The sequence below is a fragment of the Monodelphis domestica genome, chromosome 1 (assembly GCF_027887165.1).
Source record: "Monodelphis domestica isolate mMonDom1 chromosome 1, mMonDom1.pri, whole genome shotgun sequence".
In the NCBI taxonomy this organism is placed as follows: domain Eukaryota; kingdom Metazoa; phylum Chordata; class Mammalia; order Didelphimorphia; family Didelphidae; genus Monodelphis; species Monodelphis domestica.
The window spans coordinates 342210556-342229268 of record NC_077227.1 but is presented as its reverse complement, the minus strand read 5'-3'; the positions used below and the strand labels follow the sequence as shown (position 1 = coordinate 342229268).

Here is an 18713-nt window from a genome sequence, read left to right as displayed (position 1 = left end):
TGATAAAAAGGATACTGTTTGGGCTATACTGATTTTGAGCTTTTTTATAGGGTATGCAGGTTGAACTATTTAATAGGCACTTGATGATACAGAACTGGAGAGAAACTAGGGCTGCTGAAAATATATTTGTGTGTGTTGTGTTATATGTATATGGTCATGTCTATGTGTACATATCTGTAAATCATCTGCTTAAATTATAATTATTTAAATCCATTAAAGTTGATAAGGTCAGCAGGAAAGTGTATAGAAAAGAGGTAGCTTTGGACCAAACACCGAAAGAACTCTTTGGTCCTTTCAACTATCAATCTTTGGTCTTGTAACCCCTGGCTTTGTTTTATTTGATTTATTCCCAGAATCTTAATACTCAGGACTCAGAGATCCTGTAATCCAACCATTTCATCCTCTAGATGAGTAAACCAAGACCCAAAGAATTGAGGGGCTTGCCAAAGGTTACACGTAGAAGATGGCAGTTGGGACTCAAACCTATAGATCTAATATCTCTTCTGATTCTGTGCCTGGTATTCTTTTCACCATAGCACACTGCCTCCATTGGTTACTTTGGCAGTGGGTTGAAATGAAAGACTTTTACAATAGTTAAGGTGAGGAGAACCTGAATTAGGGGGAATAGCATAAGGGTTATTGTGGAAATAGCACTGATCATATTTAGCAGTTGTGAACAGTGAGGGGAAAGAGGGGTGAGAGAAAGGGGAAAGTCAGATTTTAAATCAGGACTATATATTTATACCAAAGGTGGTAGTAACAATAGAAATAGAAGAGAGTAGGAAAAAGAGCACATCTATTTACATGAGCAGGTTGGTTTACTTGTCCAGGGACTTTTAGTACTTTAAATGGAACCAAGGAATAAGATATACCATCAATGTCTATTTATCTGCGTTTCTTTGGATATGCAGCTCTGCAGAACATGCCTATACATCTAAAAAGGTCTATAAGATGCAGTGTCATGATCTTGAAACATAGCTGGTCATGTGGGAGGTAGCTAGTTTCATCAGTGATAATGTCTACTATATGAAGGGGATAAGAATTCCTGGCTCCATTCTAGCCTGCTAAGGCATAACCAAGCTAGAGTTATATGCTAAGAAAAATAAGTGAATAGTTGAATATTTTAACAAAGCATTTCTGGTGCTGGGAATTCTATTTAAAAGATAAGAGTATTAGGTTTAACAGCAAAATGTGTGTCTATTAATTGTCAGTGTTTTCTAAGTAAATGCAATAAGTAGAGATGTTTAAAAGTCCTCAACTTTCACCAGAAGGACCAAACTTGTATTTATTAAGAGAACCCTAAGAGTAGGAGGCTTCTGTTTGACTGTCACCCCTGTTCAATCTGTGTGTGCAGATTGATCACATTAAAAGAGTAGGAAGAATAGTACTTTGTACAGAAACCAAAAGTAAACCTGCAAATTGAGCCGACATCTCAAGTATAAACCCTTCAAGGATTCTGCAGTAAAACTCAAAGCAGTTAGTGAAGTCTTTCCCTTGATCTTCTCATCATTTATTTGCCATGAGTTGCTGCTAATTGAATGAATAGTAAAAGACCAGTTCTAATAGTAATTGTAGAAGGTCGAAATAGTTAAAAAGAAGAATGTGTGTATAAGTGTGGATGTGAATGGAAACATTTTCTGCAGCAGGGCTTCTTACATTTTTGTCTGTTGGGGATGCCCATGGCAGTTTTGTGAAGACTATAGACTTCTCAGAACAATATTTTTTTAATGCATAAAGTACATAAGATTAGAAAGGAAACCAATCTTTGAATTACAGTTGTCAGAATGTTTAGGAAACAAGTTCACAGATACCCAGGTTAAGAAACTTTGATCCAGAGTAGGAATATCACAAGATGAATTAAAAGGTAGCAAATGAGAACTGGGTACTGAATGAGGTTCATTTTGATGTAGGATAGGAGAAAAAAAGTAAACAAGTAAACAGATGGCAGCCATCTTACCTTATACCTTATAGCTATAGATTAGAGATGACACAAGTCTTTTTATAAAGGTGGCAAATAAGCAATTACAAAAATCTTGTGAGAAGGGAAATTCTGCCTTCAACTATAGAAACACCAGCCATAGCTTTCTCCAGGTGAAAAATCTAATTATTTCTCCAGATTTTTTTGAAATAGATCAAGTGAGATGGATGTATTTGTTTATCTGATTATCTGTTCCTCATGGCAATTTTCCGTGTTTGTCTTTTCTTTCATAGGCAGAGGATGAATTTACCATGCATGTATGACCAATGTAAACATATGCTACTTGTGTCCAGTGAATTACAACGACTTCAGGTTTCTTATGAAGAATATCTCTGCATGAAAACCTTATTACTTCTCTCTTCAGGTAGGCCAAGCATTTGTATGGCACCAAGTCATAAAGTACTACGTTTTTGTACCATATAACCAAATTCCATTCAGACACATCACAGGGAGTCAAGTGGTACAGAGGACAGAACACTGGACTTGTAATCAGGAAGTCCCGAGTTCAGATGTTGCCTCAGATACTAGCTGTGTGATCCTGAGCAAGTTACCTAACTTCTGTATTCTTCTGTTTCCTCATCTGGAAAAGTCCCAATATTGTTTTGAGACTCAAATGAGATAATATTTGTAAAGTGCCTTGTAAATACTGCAGCTAGGTATCATCATCATCATTGTTACATCGAGTATCACTATTTGTGAAACTGCACATAAAGAGACTACCTTATTTGTAATCCTTCACCAGTATATTGTGGATAATACCTGACAAGACAATTTGCAGAGTGATATGTAGCCTCAGCAAAAATTAATTTCCTTGAACCTTTAGTCACCCAGAAAAATATTGAACAAAATGACATACACACCTAATACATCTGTGTGATTCCTCTTATTTTCTGGATTTCTGAACTTTTGAGGCTCCCTTCTGCAAGGGAAAAAGAACCCTGAAGCTGCACCATATCACCAAGATAGAAAAACATCATAGTTCTAAAGTCAACTTGTTGTTGCATCTGTTACGTAAGATCAAGTACAAAGGGCAACACAGAGACCAGAGAGGGAAGACTCCTCCCACCCCATATTCATACACTCACAGACACATGCACACACGCATGCATTCTACGCAGGTTAATGCAGATGAGCCGAATTCCCAGAATTGGTATAAAGCTCTTCATGGTAACCCTGAGCTAGATACTGTGAAACAACGAACCTCTGAAGCAGTCAAAACAAATAAAAGTCACCATTTTCTTCTCAGAACACCAAACCTTCTTTGATGGCAAGAAGCTCCTGTGTAGATACTCTTCAGGGAATACATGACTCAATAAAGCACTGGTTTTCCTACCTCTTGCTATCAGTATACAATAAGTTATAGACTGTATAACCCGGGACGCCCAAGAAGGGCTCCCCATTCTGACAGTCATCTAGTCCTCCATTTCCCATGAGCACTACAGTAGAGAAGCTCTGGGGATATCACTCCCCAAGAATGCTATCTAACCCAGAAAAATGAGGGCTCCCCTAAGTGATCTGCATGGCTCAATGGGAATATTTGCTGGCACACAGCAAGCAATCCTCACATCCTCTTTGGGTCTAATTTAAATCCAAGGCTTTTCTAGAAAGCCCATTTAATAATGTGTAGCATTACATTAGCAGAGACCTTCATCACCTATACTCAAGAAAAAGATGAAACTCTAATTTTAAAGCCATGAAAATATAAATTGGCCACCCTGTTGAGAATCTTTTATTTTGCCATGTGCTAAGCACAAACTGCTAGAGAAAGATTTTTATTTTCAGCTACTTTCAAGGAGTACATCTCAGACAAGACAGTGTACCGAGAGTTGATAGTCTTTTAATACCTTCCCCTTTTATGCAAACTCCAATCTATATTAAAAAATCACATTTAAATTAGTATTTTGGGGGCAACTAGGTAGCACAATGGATAGAGCACCAGACCAGTAGTCAAAAGGACCTAGATTCCACTGTGGCCTTAAGACACTTCCTAGCTATATGACCCTGGGCAAGTCACTAAACCCTGACTGCCTCTTTTCTGTCTTAGAATTGATACTAAGAAAGTACACGTTAAAAAAAGAAATTAAAAATAAGCATTTCAGGGAAAATAACAATTCTATTCAACAGGACACTGCCTAGGATTTAAAAAACACAAAAATTTAGGCAAGATATTTCTTGTCCTCCTCATATAGCAAGTCTTTTTAGGGAGAAGACATAAAGAAGAATGCCATCTATTGCAAGGAATGAAATTTGAATTTGAACTTCAAGTCCCAATTCTACCATTTTCTAGCTCTATGATTTCCAGGTAGCCAGTTATCTGGAAATCAAGAGGAGCATTTATATTGCTGTTAAGAAGATCCCAATCAGAATTAGTATCCGACGCATTTGATAAGTCTTGCAGGGCAGCCCTCTATAAAATGTGAGCTATTTTTAGCGAAGGTCTGCCACACTGAGATGAGACAGGCTAAGAATAAGGTGAGCTCTCGGCGTTCCTTATCCTCAAAGACACGCCATCAGTTTGACTCTACTTCAGGCTCTGTCCTCTCATTGGCATCCTCTGACGTCTCTATAGGCGCCAGGTCCAACCAAGTGTATTTGGCCAAAGGGGGAGGAGACACAAAAGTGTACGGAAGCACTACAGGCATTAACTATAGATATGGCAGCCTCGTGATTCTAATTTCCAGAAAAGGCCACACAGACCATCTTCTGTGTACCACCTAGCGCCAGTGCTGGCTGGCAGACAGTTACTTACCGGGGCTCTCCTGCCTCCCAGCCAAAGGCAGCTTCTATTCCACCATCCCAGCCACTTTCAGGCAATGTCATGACAGTGATTATACCAACCCACAAAAAGCATGTGTTTGATGTGTACATAGAATTCCTAGCCATGTAGTGTCAGGACTTATTTATACTGACCTCATAACATAGACTGGTAGCCTATTCCTTTTCTTTTCTTTCCTTTTTTTTTTTAAAACCCTGACGTTCCATCTTAGAATCAATACAGAGTATCTGTTCCAAGAGAGATGTGTAATAAGGGCTGGGCAATTGGGGTTAAGTGAACCTGGACCTCCCCTTTTCAGAGCTGACTCTCAATCTACTGATCCACCAACTTGCCTATTTATTTTCTCACAGAAGATAGAAACCTCAGGAGCCCATCCTCCTACGTGTCCTATCATCTATCTTGAGCTATGTTGACTTTACTGAGTCAAATCATCGACTTCCACCATTTTATTACTCTTGTGGCACCCTCAGCAAGCCAACCCCGATAGGCTTCAAGACAGTGTTTTTTACTTCATTTTCTCTCCTCATTGCAGATATTTTCAGAGTGCTTCTCACTTCTGTCAGGCATCAATGAGCTTTCCATAGGATGTCATAGACCTTCCCAAATGGCTCTGCCTTCACAAAGAGCACATGCTAGTTCTGTATAGAACAATCTCCACTTGCTCAAAACATTCTTGTGTTTGGGGTAGAAATGTGGTTCTAGAGTATTTCTCTCTCCAGCTCTCAGGTCACCCCCTTTGGTAAAAATGCTAATTCTTATCATCCAGAGGCACTTCATTTTTTGCTTTTTTCAGTTCCCAAGGAAGGCTTGAAAAGCCAGTCCCTCTTTGATGAGATCAGAATGACTTACATCAAGGAGCTGGGGAAAGCCATAGTCAAGAGAGAAGGAAACTCAAGTCAAAACTGGCAGCGATTCTATCAGCTGACTAAACTTCTGGACTCTATGCATGAGGTGAGTTTCAGGTTTTCTCTTCAGCCTCAACCGTCCATCCCATTGTTTAGGGGTTATTATATATTGTTTCATGAAATCCACCTAGTTAGAATGGAAGGTGTAGAATAGTGTGAAGCAGAGGCAAGAGATGAACCTCCCAACGCAGTCTGTTTGGTTCATTTCAACACATATTACATGTATGTCACCAGTAACAAAATGGCAGGCGTAAATCATCCTTACCCTCAAGAATTTCTATTCTTCTGGAAGGGATACAATGTGTACGCAAATAATTTGTTTGTTTTAGGGATTGCTGAGTAAAATACTGGGCACTTAGGTGGCCTGGGGTAAGGGGACCTAAATTCAAATCCAGCCTCAAAATACTTACTAGCTATGTGGTCCTGGGCAAGTCACTTAATCCTTTCAGCCTCCATTTCCTCATTTGTAAAATGAGCTGGAGAAGGAAATGACAAACTGCTCTAGTATCTTTGCCAAGAAAATGCCAAATAGGGTCACAAAGAGTCAGATGTGACTAATTGACTAGATAGCAACAAAAAATAAAATGCAAGATTTGAATTGGGAGGGAGTGCTAACAATGAGAGAGATCAGGGCAGGCTTCTAGAAACAGGTGACATTGATTTGAGGCTTAAAAGAAGACTAGTGAGAGGAGGAAGAGTGCATTCTGTGGGAGCTAACTTATGCAGATTCACACAGGTGGGAAGTAGAGTACTAATAGGTTCAAGAAACCACTAGTAGTCTCATCTGGCTGGAAGCTAATGGTTCATGATGGGGAATCCTCGGAAATGAATCAACAATTATTCCTGCAAAATGGAAACCACTGGCACTAGGTTTGCCATTCTTGTATTCTGTAGATTGTCCTTTCTGCTGGCAATCCATCCAGCTAAATGCTCTAAGACAACTTGGAATATGCCATTTGTAATTATTTGCTCAGTTCTTCCACCTTTCCCCTATTGGAAGGTGGGGCAAGGGCATAAGAAACAGGAAGAAGGACGGTTACTTGCAACTGCATTACAGTTCTGCAAACACAAGCCAAATCCTTTAGACATTTTTTCACCTGACTCGTTTTTCTTCTCTTTTTAGATAGTTGAAAGCCTTCTGAACTATTGCTTCCAAACATTTTTGGACAAGACCATGAGCATTGAATTCCCAGAGATGTTAGCTGAAATCATCAGCAATCAGATACCAAAATACTCAAATGGAAATATCAAAAAATTGCTCTTTCATCAGAAGTGACTGCCTTAATACAAAAGGTTGCCTTAAAGAAAAGTCAGATTTATAGCTTTCGTCATAGACTCTCAGACTGGTTCATTTCTGTCCTCGTGGCGGCGTTCCTTCTGCAATTATGCACTACATGTGGTTTCTAGAGGGCCAAGACTTGGACATGAACACAGTTGCTTTGAAGCAACAGGTGCAGTAGGGAGAAAGGAAGTGAAATACGTTGTTTTGTACATCCTGGAAATCAGACATGTCATCCTGGGGAAAGAGCTTCCCAGTAGATAGAGGATGGCACCCCAACTCCTGCTGCCAGGAATCTGCATCATGAACATTCTACAAGTGATTTTCCACAACTGGTTGGATAAATGTTTTCTAGGACTTTTTGGTCGTGTTTTTCTTTTCTTTTTTTTTTTCTTCCCTTCTCCCCCTGTATAGTTAAGATCGCTTTTGATTTATGCATGGTAACCCGAAAAAAAGTTTACAAATGTATGCCAGAAAAGGGAAGTTGTGCCTTTTATATAGCTATTACTGTCTGGTTTTAGCAATTTCCTTTACCTTTATATCCAGTGAACTAGGCCTGCCCATTTTTCTTACATCATTTTTGTATTCGAGTTGCCTGTTGTACAGCTGTCTGTTTCAGGTGGGCGCCCGGTTCACAGCTTTCCTAAATAAACGCTAACCATTATTCTTCTTCTGTGTGAAAATGGGTTGGTGCTTCTACCCCGAGAGCTTTTGGCTCTCAGGAGACCACAAACAAAATTTTCTCAACCTCAAGGATCTTTACCAATTATTACCCTACTGCTTTATAAGATATATCTACACATCTGCATAGCAAATAGACACAGTCCCACTTGGTAACTGGTACATGTCACCCAGTCTGGTGGCCTGCTCAATAAGCTATTGATAAGCTATGTTAACTAGAGAATAATTTCTAGAAATGGCCTAATCACACTGTTATGGTATAGTAAAAAACACAGGAGCAAAATTCTGAATGTGAATTCTAATTCCTGCCAGCTGTGACATTCTCCAGTCCTCTCTTCTCATCAGGGCTTTATAGAATAAGAGTCCACAGAAAGATGGCAAGGAAAAAATGTACGGAATCTCATTTGGGGGGACCCTATTATTAAAAAGAGAGAGAGAGACAGAGAGAGAGAGAGAGAGAGAGAGACCTTCACAGTTTTAAAATAACCCAGGGAACTTTTTAGTCCTACCTGGTCATTCTCTGTCTGTTCTTAAAAATCAGTACTGGCCCACCCTGAATTTTACCAAAACAAGAAAGCCAACTTTATCCTGTTTTTAAAAGGCTCTGTTCATTGAACCACAAAATCAAAACAAATAAACAAAAAATGTGGCTGGACACCCATTTTCACATTCCCATCTCGCATCAATTGGTTCCTGTCTCCTGGGGTACAGGAGACCTTTAGCTATGAATTTTTGTGATTTCCAATCGTGTTGTCAGACTTTTGTGTTTGTGAGGCTTACACATCTCTTCCTCTCCACTTTCTTGTGTGCCATAAACTTGACAGGGGTCTTGTGAATCTCTCCTCCTCACTATGGGTGATCATTTTAGAAGATTTAGAAGCTGTAGTAGCCCTTTCTGTGTGCACCTTACCGACTTTCTGTAAGCTCAAAACTTAACCTATTTGCTGAGCCGCGACAGGAATTGATTTTTATTCAGTGGCCAAATTATTTGTGTAATAGAAACTAAAAAAAATCTAATATTAAAAATATGAAACTTCTAATATATTTTTATATTTAGTTCTACTTTCAGATATACGTATATATATAAATATATATATATCATATTGGTATTCACTAATCCAGGAAGGGAAGGGCTACTGCAGCTTTACATGCAATTTATTCAAGTGATTGTAAAATAGCTTGTATAGTGTATAATAAGAATGAATTTTTAGATGACAGATTGTTTTATCATGACATGTTCTATATTTTTCATAGGGTTCAGAGAAATGCAGAAAGGTAATCTAAACGATTTATAGTTTGTGTGTGAGTGTTCATTTAGTTGGCACAGGTCCCCAGGAAGTTGTCCATAGATGAGAAGAGAGGGACTGAGGAGGCAATCCTACATGTGGCCATTTTGCAGGTCATGTCCTATCAACTTGTGAACAGAATCATCCCAACATCTGGAATTCCAACCATCTTTCTTGTCCAGACAGTGAGTCTGTTTTCCCTACAGGCTGGTTTGAACTGCTCGGGGAAAAAGAATGGGAACGAAGGAAGAAAGAAAGAAAAAGAGAAGGAAGAAAGACAGACACAAACCAGGGGGAATAACATGTGGGCGCTGGCCAATAGCAGGGTTACTTTCACATACAGCCTCTCATACAGCTTAGCAAAAACAGTGGCTTCAGGAGCTTGGCAATAATAATGCACACAGGTACCAGCAATATGTATATATATACTGCAGAACATCACAGTTTTCACTCACAATACACTAATTCCTTTCTGTCCTATGGCAAGGTTTCACTTCCCATTCAAGTGAGGTAGTGAGACTTTTCTTGGATTGCTTTTCAAATGCTACAAGCTTCAGTATTTGATATGCTTTTTGCTTTTTTTTTTAATGGAATAATTGCTTGCTTTTTTTTTTCAAATGCACAATAAAAGGGAATATTTTTTTTCCTGGTGGCCAGGATCCAAGTGTTACTGTAAAATATTTTTCATCTAGCTGGAGGGGAAATTTTGCAGTGCCTCAAATATTGTTTTAAGATCACAATAAGTTTAGGTTTCAAAACGTGTTCCAAGAAAAGAAAGTTCTACTCAAAGAATGTGGTCAATACCAGTTTTCTCCCAAGTTTGAGAAATAGCGTGTCCTGATGGTCTGCTGGGGGAAGATCCTCTTGGCAGTTGTGAGATTACCATGAAGCCATTCACTGGGGAAAGAATGGCACCCATCCTTTGGTGATGAACATAAATGCAAATGGAATGCAATTTTAACTAGGTCAATGTGCATGGGCTGCAACTGTGGATTTTGGACAAAAGTTAGACCAGATGCTACTTGCAGGCAGCCTTCATCCTCCCATTAATATTTCATTATTCACACGGATTTCTGTTGATATTCCCTTTACTGTGAGTTATAAGGCATGTGTGTTCATACAGGAAGCTACACCATTAAAAATGCTTCCGGTTAAAGTTCAAAAATGAGACCCTTCTTTGGTGAATTTATGATGTGATATGGGGGTACCACAGGGATAGACTGAGGTGATTAGGAAACAAAATCTTACGCCCTCCTGGTATCTGCTATTCTCTTCCATCTTAGCAGGGGAGATGAAAGGGAACCAGCTCTCAACCAGTCTCCCCCCATGCAGAAGTAGGAGAGGGAATCTATGGTATCCACCTTCTCTTCCTTGTAACATCGTTCACCTCCCTTTGAAGCCAAGCCCCAAAGGAACCCCTGAACCCAAAGGGAAGATGAGCCGGCATTTGGTTTATGACAATGGAAATGGCATAGAAAGAGATTCCCAGAATGGCTTCTAACCTTGCTTTAAAGTAGAACAAAAAAGAGCCCTCTCACCTGCAGTGAGGCAGTACTCAACTGTCCCTAATCCACAGGTTTCAGATTGCCTTCTGAAAGACTTGTCTCGATGCTCCAAAGAACATAAGACACTAGCGTCCATGGGTCCCTTTGCTTTGAGAAAGGGATGGGATCTCGCTGAGTCACACAGAAAGGTCGTAGGTATTAATCATCATATGTATTTCATTAGCCTGTTTCCAGCATAGGGACAGGGGAGGGGAAGGAGAGAAATACAAGGAGAATGCATTTAAACAGTATTTTAAATGGCACAACTGTCATCCAAAACCAGTCATGTATTCCAGGTCTCGGTACATCACTGTCTGTCGATGTGCTGAGACGAGAGCCTCATTTTTAGGAAAGGAATCGAGTCTCTTTCAAAGAAGGATTTTGCTTTCTGATGAAAGGCTGTGTGTATGAAAATAGCCCCCTTAGGTATTTTACCTTGCTTAACTACATATAGATTCAAGTGTGTCGATATTCTATTTTGTATATTAAACAAAACTTATGTAATGGGGACAGATCTATATTATACTGTGTATGGCATTATTAAAAAGCTTTTTCATTATTTTTTATCACAGTAATTTTAAAAAGTGTAAAAATAATTAAAACCAGTGACTCCTGTTTAAAAAAATATATAAAAGTTGTAGTTTTTTATCCATGCTGAATAATTCTGTAGTAAAGGAAGAATAATTCTGTAGTAAAAACGTGTCTTTTTCACCCACTCAGTGCAACAGTGGACTGTAAAATCTAGTGTGGAAATGTTTAACTTCTACTTTTCGTTTTAATTCGCCGTCCCAATAATATCACCCCACACGTTTGTACAGAATTGGCAGTAAATGGTAGTCATTTACAGCTATGTCAAATCATGGCCAGAAATCATAATAAAAACCTGCTTTTTCCATCAAGTGACTCCACAGTGTTTTCTGGTAGTGCTTCAACTAGACACCTGTACACACATCTGGTTTCCCATTTCCCAATATCGGAGGAAATCGTCCATGAGGTTCCCTTTTCCTGCCTTCCCTTTCACAACCACCTCCCCTACATTGTCTATCTGGGAGGTGGTAACCCTAGAATTTAAAATCAAAGGGGAAAAGCAGATGCTTTAAAAAAATGTTCATATGTTCATATGATTATGGGTATGCTTAGGCTTAGATTTACTGCTAACCCCATGCAGGTGTGTGGGGGCTCTCCAGTTGTTTATTATATTTGACTTATCTGAGATTCTAGTCACCTCCTTAATTTTTCTTTTTTTTTGTTATATTTATTTCTAATAGGGGAACATTAAAATCTGCCATGATAATTAAAAAATAAATAACCAAGTAAATAAATAAATAAATGTTCAAAAGCATACCAACTACTGAGCTCTAGGACTGGAAAGTTGTTGCTGTTGTTCAGTCACTTAAGTCATGTCTGACTCTTCGTGACCCTATTTGGGATTTTCTTGTCAAAGATACCAGAGCGGTTTGCCATTTCCTTCTCCTACTCATTTTACAGATGAGGAGAAAGAGGCAACACAGGGTTAAGTAACTTGCTCAGGGTCTCACAGCTAGTAAATGCAAGGGGCTGGATTTGAACTCAGATCTCTCTGACCCCAGACTTGGAAGGCATTCTATCCAACAGCCAGGGCTATTAGTTTAGTGAGAATGAAACTTAGTTTAGCCAGAAGACCCCCCGGGATATATTCTTAACTACCCAGCAGCGTCTCAACCAATCCCACATCAACAAATGATAATAGAGACTCAAAGCCTCAACACCCATTTATCCCATGTCTTTGCAAATCATATCACATCTGTTTTGCTCCTTTCCACAGAGGACAGAATATTTTAGATAATGTTGGGGTTTTGTTTCATGTTATTTAAGTTAAAAACCAAAACCAATAAGTTGGTTGATCTAAAAGTCTGCACTTTAAACATTAATTTCCTTCACATTTTTTCAGTGGTCAAACCCCTGAGCCCGAGTCAAGTTTGACTTGAAGCTTCCTTCTCTGAGTAACTTTGGAAAGCTACCACTCACAAAAGCGTGACCTGAGACACCTTGAAGTAACCCACACCGAGTTATAGGGATGCCCTTGTTTTAGGTGTTACCTGCATTCAGTAGTTATTATTTTTTAAATTCCAATTTTACATTTAAAAAGCTCCTATCCCCATCGGTTTTGATAAGAAGCACAATTCTGCTATTTCTTCTACCCCCAACATTCATACACAGCTTATCAAGAAGTGGATGTTTAACTGCCTTCATATTAGTATGTATTTTATGAGCCATGCTTATTGCCCCAGGTTTAGTAGTGGTAGTGAGCCAAGAAATAGTCTATTTAATAAATCAAGTCAGATCTTGGCGTGTATTAGACCGCGGCACTGTCCTCTGTTCAGCTCTTTCACATTTCTTATCGGGACTCCACAGAAGTCAGACCTTCATCGACGTAGGCAGATCATCTTGGTGACCACCTAGACTGAGAGCAAAGAACACATAAAGAGTTCAAGTATAACTTTACTACTAATAATAATAAAACAATAACGGCCAACATTTATATAGTACTTAAAGGTTTACAAAGTGCTTTAACCAGCAGTGTGCTGACAAATGTTTGACAGCCAGCTTTCCAGAAAAAAATGTGAATGTATGTATGATTTTATGTGTGTACAAATAGAGAAATGATATATATGTATGTGTACATAGATCAACATATTTTTATATGTGTATACACCCATTGATAATACCTTTTTTAAAAAGAAGCTTACCTTCTGCTTTAGAATGAATACTAAGTATCAGTTCCAGGGCAGAAGAGTAGTAAGGGCTAGACAACTGGTGTTAACTGGCACGCCCAGTCACAGAGCTTGGGAGTATTTGAGGCTAGATTTAAACCTAGAACCCCCATCTTCACACTTGACTCCCCATCCACTAAATCACCAAGTTGCCCCCACAACAGACTTTTCAGTTTAATCTGCACTATTAACATTTTCTTCAGCGCTTTCTTAAGTTTAGACAGTCCACAAAATAATCCAGGCTTGATATCTAGTGTTTGATGATTTCCAAGATGTAAATCCTCATGTTGGTAAATTAACAATCGTCTTTCAGGTCTTTCTGACTACAAATTCAATGCCTTATCCATTATGCCCCATATCTTCCTAAAAGATGTCCATATAACTTCCTTTAAAGAACATTCAAGACCTGTCTAGAAACTTAGGCACTGCCATCCAAGTCCTGTTTATTTTGTTGCTGTGGTTCAGTGTTCTCAGTTCAGTGTTCAGTGTTCAGTATTGTATAGTGTTCAGTCACATCTGATACTTTGTGACCCCATTTGGAATTTTCTTGGCAAAGATACTGGAGTGGTGTGCCATTTCCCTCTCCAGTTCATTTTACAAAGAAGAAAACTGAGGCAATGAGGGTTAAGTGACTTGTCCAGGATCACAAAGCTAGTATCTGAAACTGAATTTGAACTCAGGTCTTCCAGACTTGACACACTATTCACTGAGCCATGTTCTAAGTGATTTCTGAGAGAAAGCGATTTGTAGGAGAGACTGATTGTGTGGCATGTGAGATATAAATTAATATCAATAACTCCAAGTTTTATGTTTAGAAAGTTTATTAATAATTACTCGAAGTAGAAGGAGTAAAAAAATGGAAATACAAAACCTAATTGTATAACTAAAGTAAGACCACGTGTGTAAATTCTCCTGCCTGGCTTGAAGCCAGCTTCAGCAGCCGTGTTCAGGGGACAAAAAGAGAGAGAGGCGGGGTCACACCAAAACTTTATCCTATGTACATAAGCATGCAGTGTTAACACTCAGTGTGAGCACACAAATGGAATGCTTGGTAAGAGATTCCTGGGGAGCAAATTCTATCCACACAGGCATCAAGCAAGTGATCCGCAAGTGAAGAGAACCAGTAATTTGTTAAGCAAGGATGCCTGTAAGACTTTACTAATGCTAGTCAACCACTGTTTGATGCTTATGTGGCTCATTTAAACCGAGTCTTCCCTTTTACCTCCTTTACGCTTGATTATAGATGGGGCTCTTGATTCCTATGACCAGGAAGTCCCACAATTCAAACCAATGAAGTCACTATTCCTTTTGTTCCTAGGTTGTTCTTCAAATGGGTTACTTATGCCTAAGCATCATTTTTCACTTCTTCCATTAGCTTTACACTTATCAGATTGACTAAGAATTAAAGTTTACCCTTAAGAGTCTGAGGAGCATCACTGAGCATCTTCCTTAGGACTATGCCTTCAACCCATTTTTGGTGAGCCCAAACTCCTGCAGATGACATCGTTTCTGGCACCTTCTTAGCACCTATCCTGAATGAAAACTCTTCTACATTTTATTTTCTTTAAGGAAACATTTTCCTTACCTATGTCTTGTACCCGCTGATGTCTATTGAAATGATCCTAACTTCCTCAGTTATTCCAGGCCATCTGCCTGCAGAGATCTGGAGTTCAGGTTGTAGACACCCTAATCCAAGTCTACAGGGTTGCTTCTCAGTGTGTGTATTCCCAAGTATACCCCAAGGTTGACCACAAAGCTCTCCCACAAATGTTCTTAAAGACAGAGACAGGTGCAAATAGTTTAGGGCAAAATGAGTAACTAGATGTGCTCAGCCCTTGGGGGAAACTCTGCCATTCCTTCCATCTAGAAGAGGGCAAGAGGGGAGAGACAATGAAAGGGAAGTCTTTATTATATATTTTATCAGCCCTGTTCAAATAAAACTTCCTTAGGGTCATCCCAAATGACTAGAATTCTTGACTGGGACTATAGCTATGATGAGAAACAAACTCTACTCGGGTGGGAACTGACTTTACCTTAAAGCAAACTGCTCAAAAGGGCAGCTAGGTGACCCAGCAGATAGAAGACAGAGCCTAGAGTCAGGAAGATCTGAATTCAAATCTAGCCTCAGACTCTTACTAACTTTGTGACTCTGGGCAAGTCACTTAACCCTGTTTTCCTCAGTTCTTTTCTGTAAAGTGAGCTATAGAAGGAAATAGCAACTGCTCTAGTATCTTCCAAAAAAAAAAAAAAAACCCAAAAGGGGATCACAAAGACTTAGATATAGCTGAAAAACGGTTAAACAAGAACAACCCAAAGACCCCCTGATTCACAAACTAGTCCCCAGGTCCATAGAAAGCTTGAAATTTGCCAGGCCCAGAAATAAAAATGAAGGGGGAGAATCACCAAGGTTTACACTTTAGGGCAGGTGGGTGACCAGGAGTAAGAAATCCCTTCGATTCAAATAGGACCTAAGGTGTATGACACTGGGCAAGCCATATAACTTTTGTTTGCCACAATTTTCTCATCTGCAAAATGGGGATGACAACAGCACCTCCTTTCCAGGGGTGTTGTGAGGATCAAATGAGATAATAACTGTAGCTCTCTCAGCCCAGTGCCGGGCACACATGATAAGTGCTATGTTAGCTATCGCTATCATTACAATTCACACTCTGGAAATAGGGATGGACAGAAGATGACTCACAATGAAGACAATAGAGCTAAAACTGCGTTTTCTAGAGCTCCAAGCAACACCAGAATGTATGCATTGCCATGCATTTGTGAGTTCTGGATCTAGTCAGAAAGTAAACATTGCATTGGTTCCTCGATTGTTTGGTTTGGTTACTAATAGTCAGACACAGAAAAACAATGTTCACTGAACAGTATATTTGTAATCAATTTTGTATCAAGTGTTGGTAGGGTTGGAAGGAGTTCCAAAGAAACCTTTGTTCTCCTCAGCACCCCTTTGGTACTAACAGATACATTTAGGACTGCTTTATTCTTCTACAATGAATATTTGAATGCCATATAAGTTATTCATAATAAAATCTGACACTTCATACAGGCACACTCAGGGCTGGGGGCTGGACACGTGTGCAAATTTATTATTAAATATGGAACAAAGGACAGCTGCCTGAAATCCATTCCCCCAATGTAGAGATACATGTGTGAACGTATACACACAGGGCCAGATCCAGTAAACACCACCGCCTCTGGCTTCTGGCAAGAGATACCAAACAGATTCCCCCTAGACAGGGTATGATATTAACATGCTGGCATGTGAATTAGCAAATAAGCATTCACCTAAGATGGTCACATAGTATTTGGTTTTCTGTCCATCCTACGGAATGGTCACAAGGCAAGTAGCTCATAATTGAAATCTCCCATAAATCTGGTTTGGAATCCCATCATTTGTGCATCATATCATTGGACTAACCCCTCCAATCTTCCCCCTGGGGCAAATAATGCTTTAAAAGAGTTCAGATTCCATTAAGAACATTAACATTGCCCAAATGCTCAGCTATGGGTACAATATATTTTGTGCCTACCAAGAGACATCATTCTTTCAAAGGACAGAGTTGCAAATGTATCTGTTGTGCTGTGGTTCTCATTTGATAAAAATTCTGGTGACTGTGCCAAAGAAATCTTGTCTGGGGGCTTGGATAGCTAGATTTGACGTCAAGAGACCTCAGTTCAAATTCTGTTTTGACTTCTTGCCAGTTATGTAGTCATGGAGAAGGTGAATAAACATTCTGAACCCCAATTTCCCTATCTGTAAAAAAGGGAGAAAGATAATATCTATTTCACAGGGTTATTATAGTTAAAAATACCTTCAAATCTTAAAACACTTACATAAATGTGGATTATTGTTATCATCATAGCAGTTATCATAAATAGTTGCCCAACAAATGAAAATACGATCATTCTAAAGCTAAACAAAGGCAGTTGCTGTGACAGAATCAGGCAAGCCAATTCGTCTCTCTCAGCCTCACTTTCCTCGTCTAAGGTGTACCAGGCACTGTGATAAGTACATTATGAATATTATCTCATTTGATTCTCACAACAGTCCTTGGAGACAGAAGCTATTGTTACTATCCTCATTTTAATTTGAGAAAACTGAGGCTGAGACTCAGTGACTTGCCAAAGGCCACACTTCCATAAATGTTTGAGATCAGATTTGAATTCACTTTTTCCTGACTATAAGCCTAGTGCTCTATCCACTGTACCATCAAGCTGACTAAAATTACTTAGTATTTCATTCCATACGTATACATCAGGGCCACCCAGTTATGGAAAACTCTTGACTCCTACAGAGTTATACTAACTTTGAGAATGACTTTGGACTATGAAAATGGCATCCTTGTACAATATCCATAATTTTTAACTGGATCAAACATGTATATGACCAAAAAAGACCTGGAGGCTCCTCCTGAATGTGTTTGTGTCTCCTTGAGGAGATACTAATCCTTAATGAGGTTACTTAGGTCTATGATAAGATATGAATTCATCTGCTTCCGGTTCCCCTTGCTCTTTCAAAACTATATTGATGATGAATTATTTATTGACAGCCAGTTCCCATATCCAGGCTGCCCCCGTAGACTTGACCTAAGGAAGAGCAGAGATGAGCCATCAGAAAGCGTTAGAAAGATGGAGACAAGTACATGGATAGCAAAGAAGGACTACAAACAGATAGATACTCATATTTACATTCCCAGAGGGGGAAGCCTATATATCTGTGAGGCCCTTTAGGGAAAGTGTGTGTCTTAAGAGAACAGGGAGTAACTTTCCAGACAAAAATGGGAACTGCAGGGGGAAGCTGGGTGGCTCAGTGGATTGAGAGCCAGGCCTAGAGACAAGAGGTCCTGGGTTCAAATCTGGTCTCAGACTCTTCCCAGCTGTGTGACCCTGGACAAGTCACTTAACCCCCATTGCCTAGCCCTTACTGATCTTCTCCTTGGAACCAATACACAGTATTGATTTCAAGATGGAAGGTAGGAGTTTAATTTTTTTTTTAAATGGGAACTGCAGGAATACAAAATGATATCAGTGGGGAGCAGTGGTTTCCGAAACAAACCAGAAGGAGAACCAAGGAACAACAAGTGAGTCTAAAAACCCAAACCCTTCTCTTCGAAGGTATTGTAAATTATGTGAGCTGAGCAAGTCTGGGGATTTGGATTGACTCTAGTGACCCTGAGTGTTTTCCCCTAAGCAGGGATACCTCGACCTCAAAGGAATCAGTCTGGAGAACTATACATTGCAAAGAAAGACTCATCATAGAGTAAAGGAATATTGTTTTGACTCTGTGGGCTCAGGTGCAAGTCCTCCAGCATTTTTATAGCATTAAGCTAGTCTTGTTCTGTATTGAATCACCTCAGACTCAATGTCTACATGAAAGCTAAGGTTCCTTTTGTTTTTTGTGAAGACCCAAATGCGAGACCTATTCTAAATGGAAGCATTCAAAGGAAATGCTAGGTAAAGGCAAAATGATCCAAATGCTAAAGTTTCCAGAGAAGA

At 39.4% G+C, this 18713-nt stretch overlaps 1 protein-coding gene and 1 long non-coding RNA gene across 14 annotated transcripts in view; one reads left to right on the top strand and one right to left on the bottom strand.

Annotated features, from left to right (window-relative positions):
• Positions 1-11348, top strand: part of NR3C1 (nuclear receptor subfamily 3 group C member 1) — a 153721-nt gene extending 142373 nt beyond the window's left edge. For all 13 annotated transcript variants that reach the window (XM_007473817.3, XM_056811434.1, XM_056811435.1 and 10 more), the window contains exons 7-9: positions 2212-2342; positions 5548-5705; positions 6783-11348. In XM_007473817.3, coding sequence (XP_007473879.1) covers positions 2212-2342; positions 5548-5705; positions 6783-6935 — 442 coding nt within the window. In that variant the 3' untranslated portion in view covers positions 6936-11348. The remainder of the gene's footprint in view (positions 1-2211; positions 2343-5547; positions 5706-6782) is intronic.
• A 1328-nt stretch (positions 11349-12676) lies between these two features.
• Positions 12677-16976, bottom strand: LOC103102054 (uncharacterized). Its single transcript, XR_457737.2, has 2 exons — positions 16748-16976; positions 12677-12892 (listed from the first exon to the last, which is right to left on the bottom strand). It is a non-coding gene; the product is annotated as an uncharacterized LOC103102054 (long non-coding RNA).
• Positions 16977-18713: the final 1737 nt, after the last annotated feature.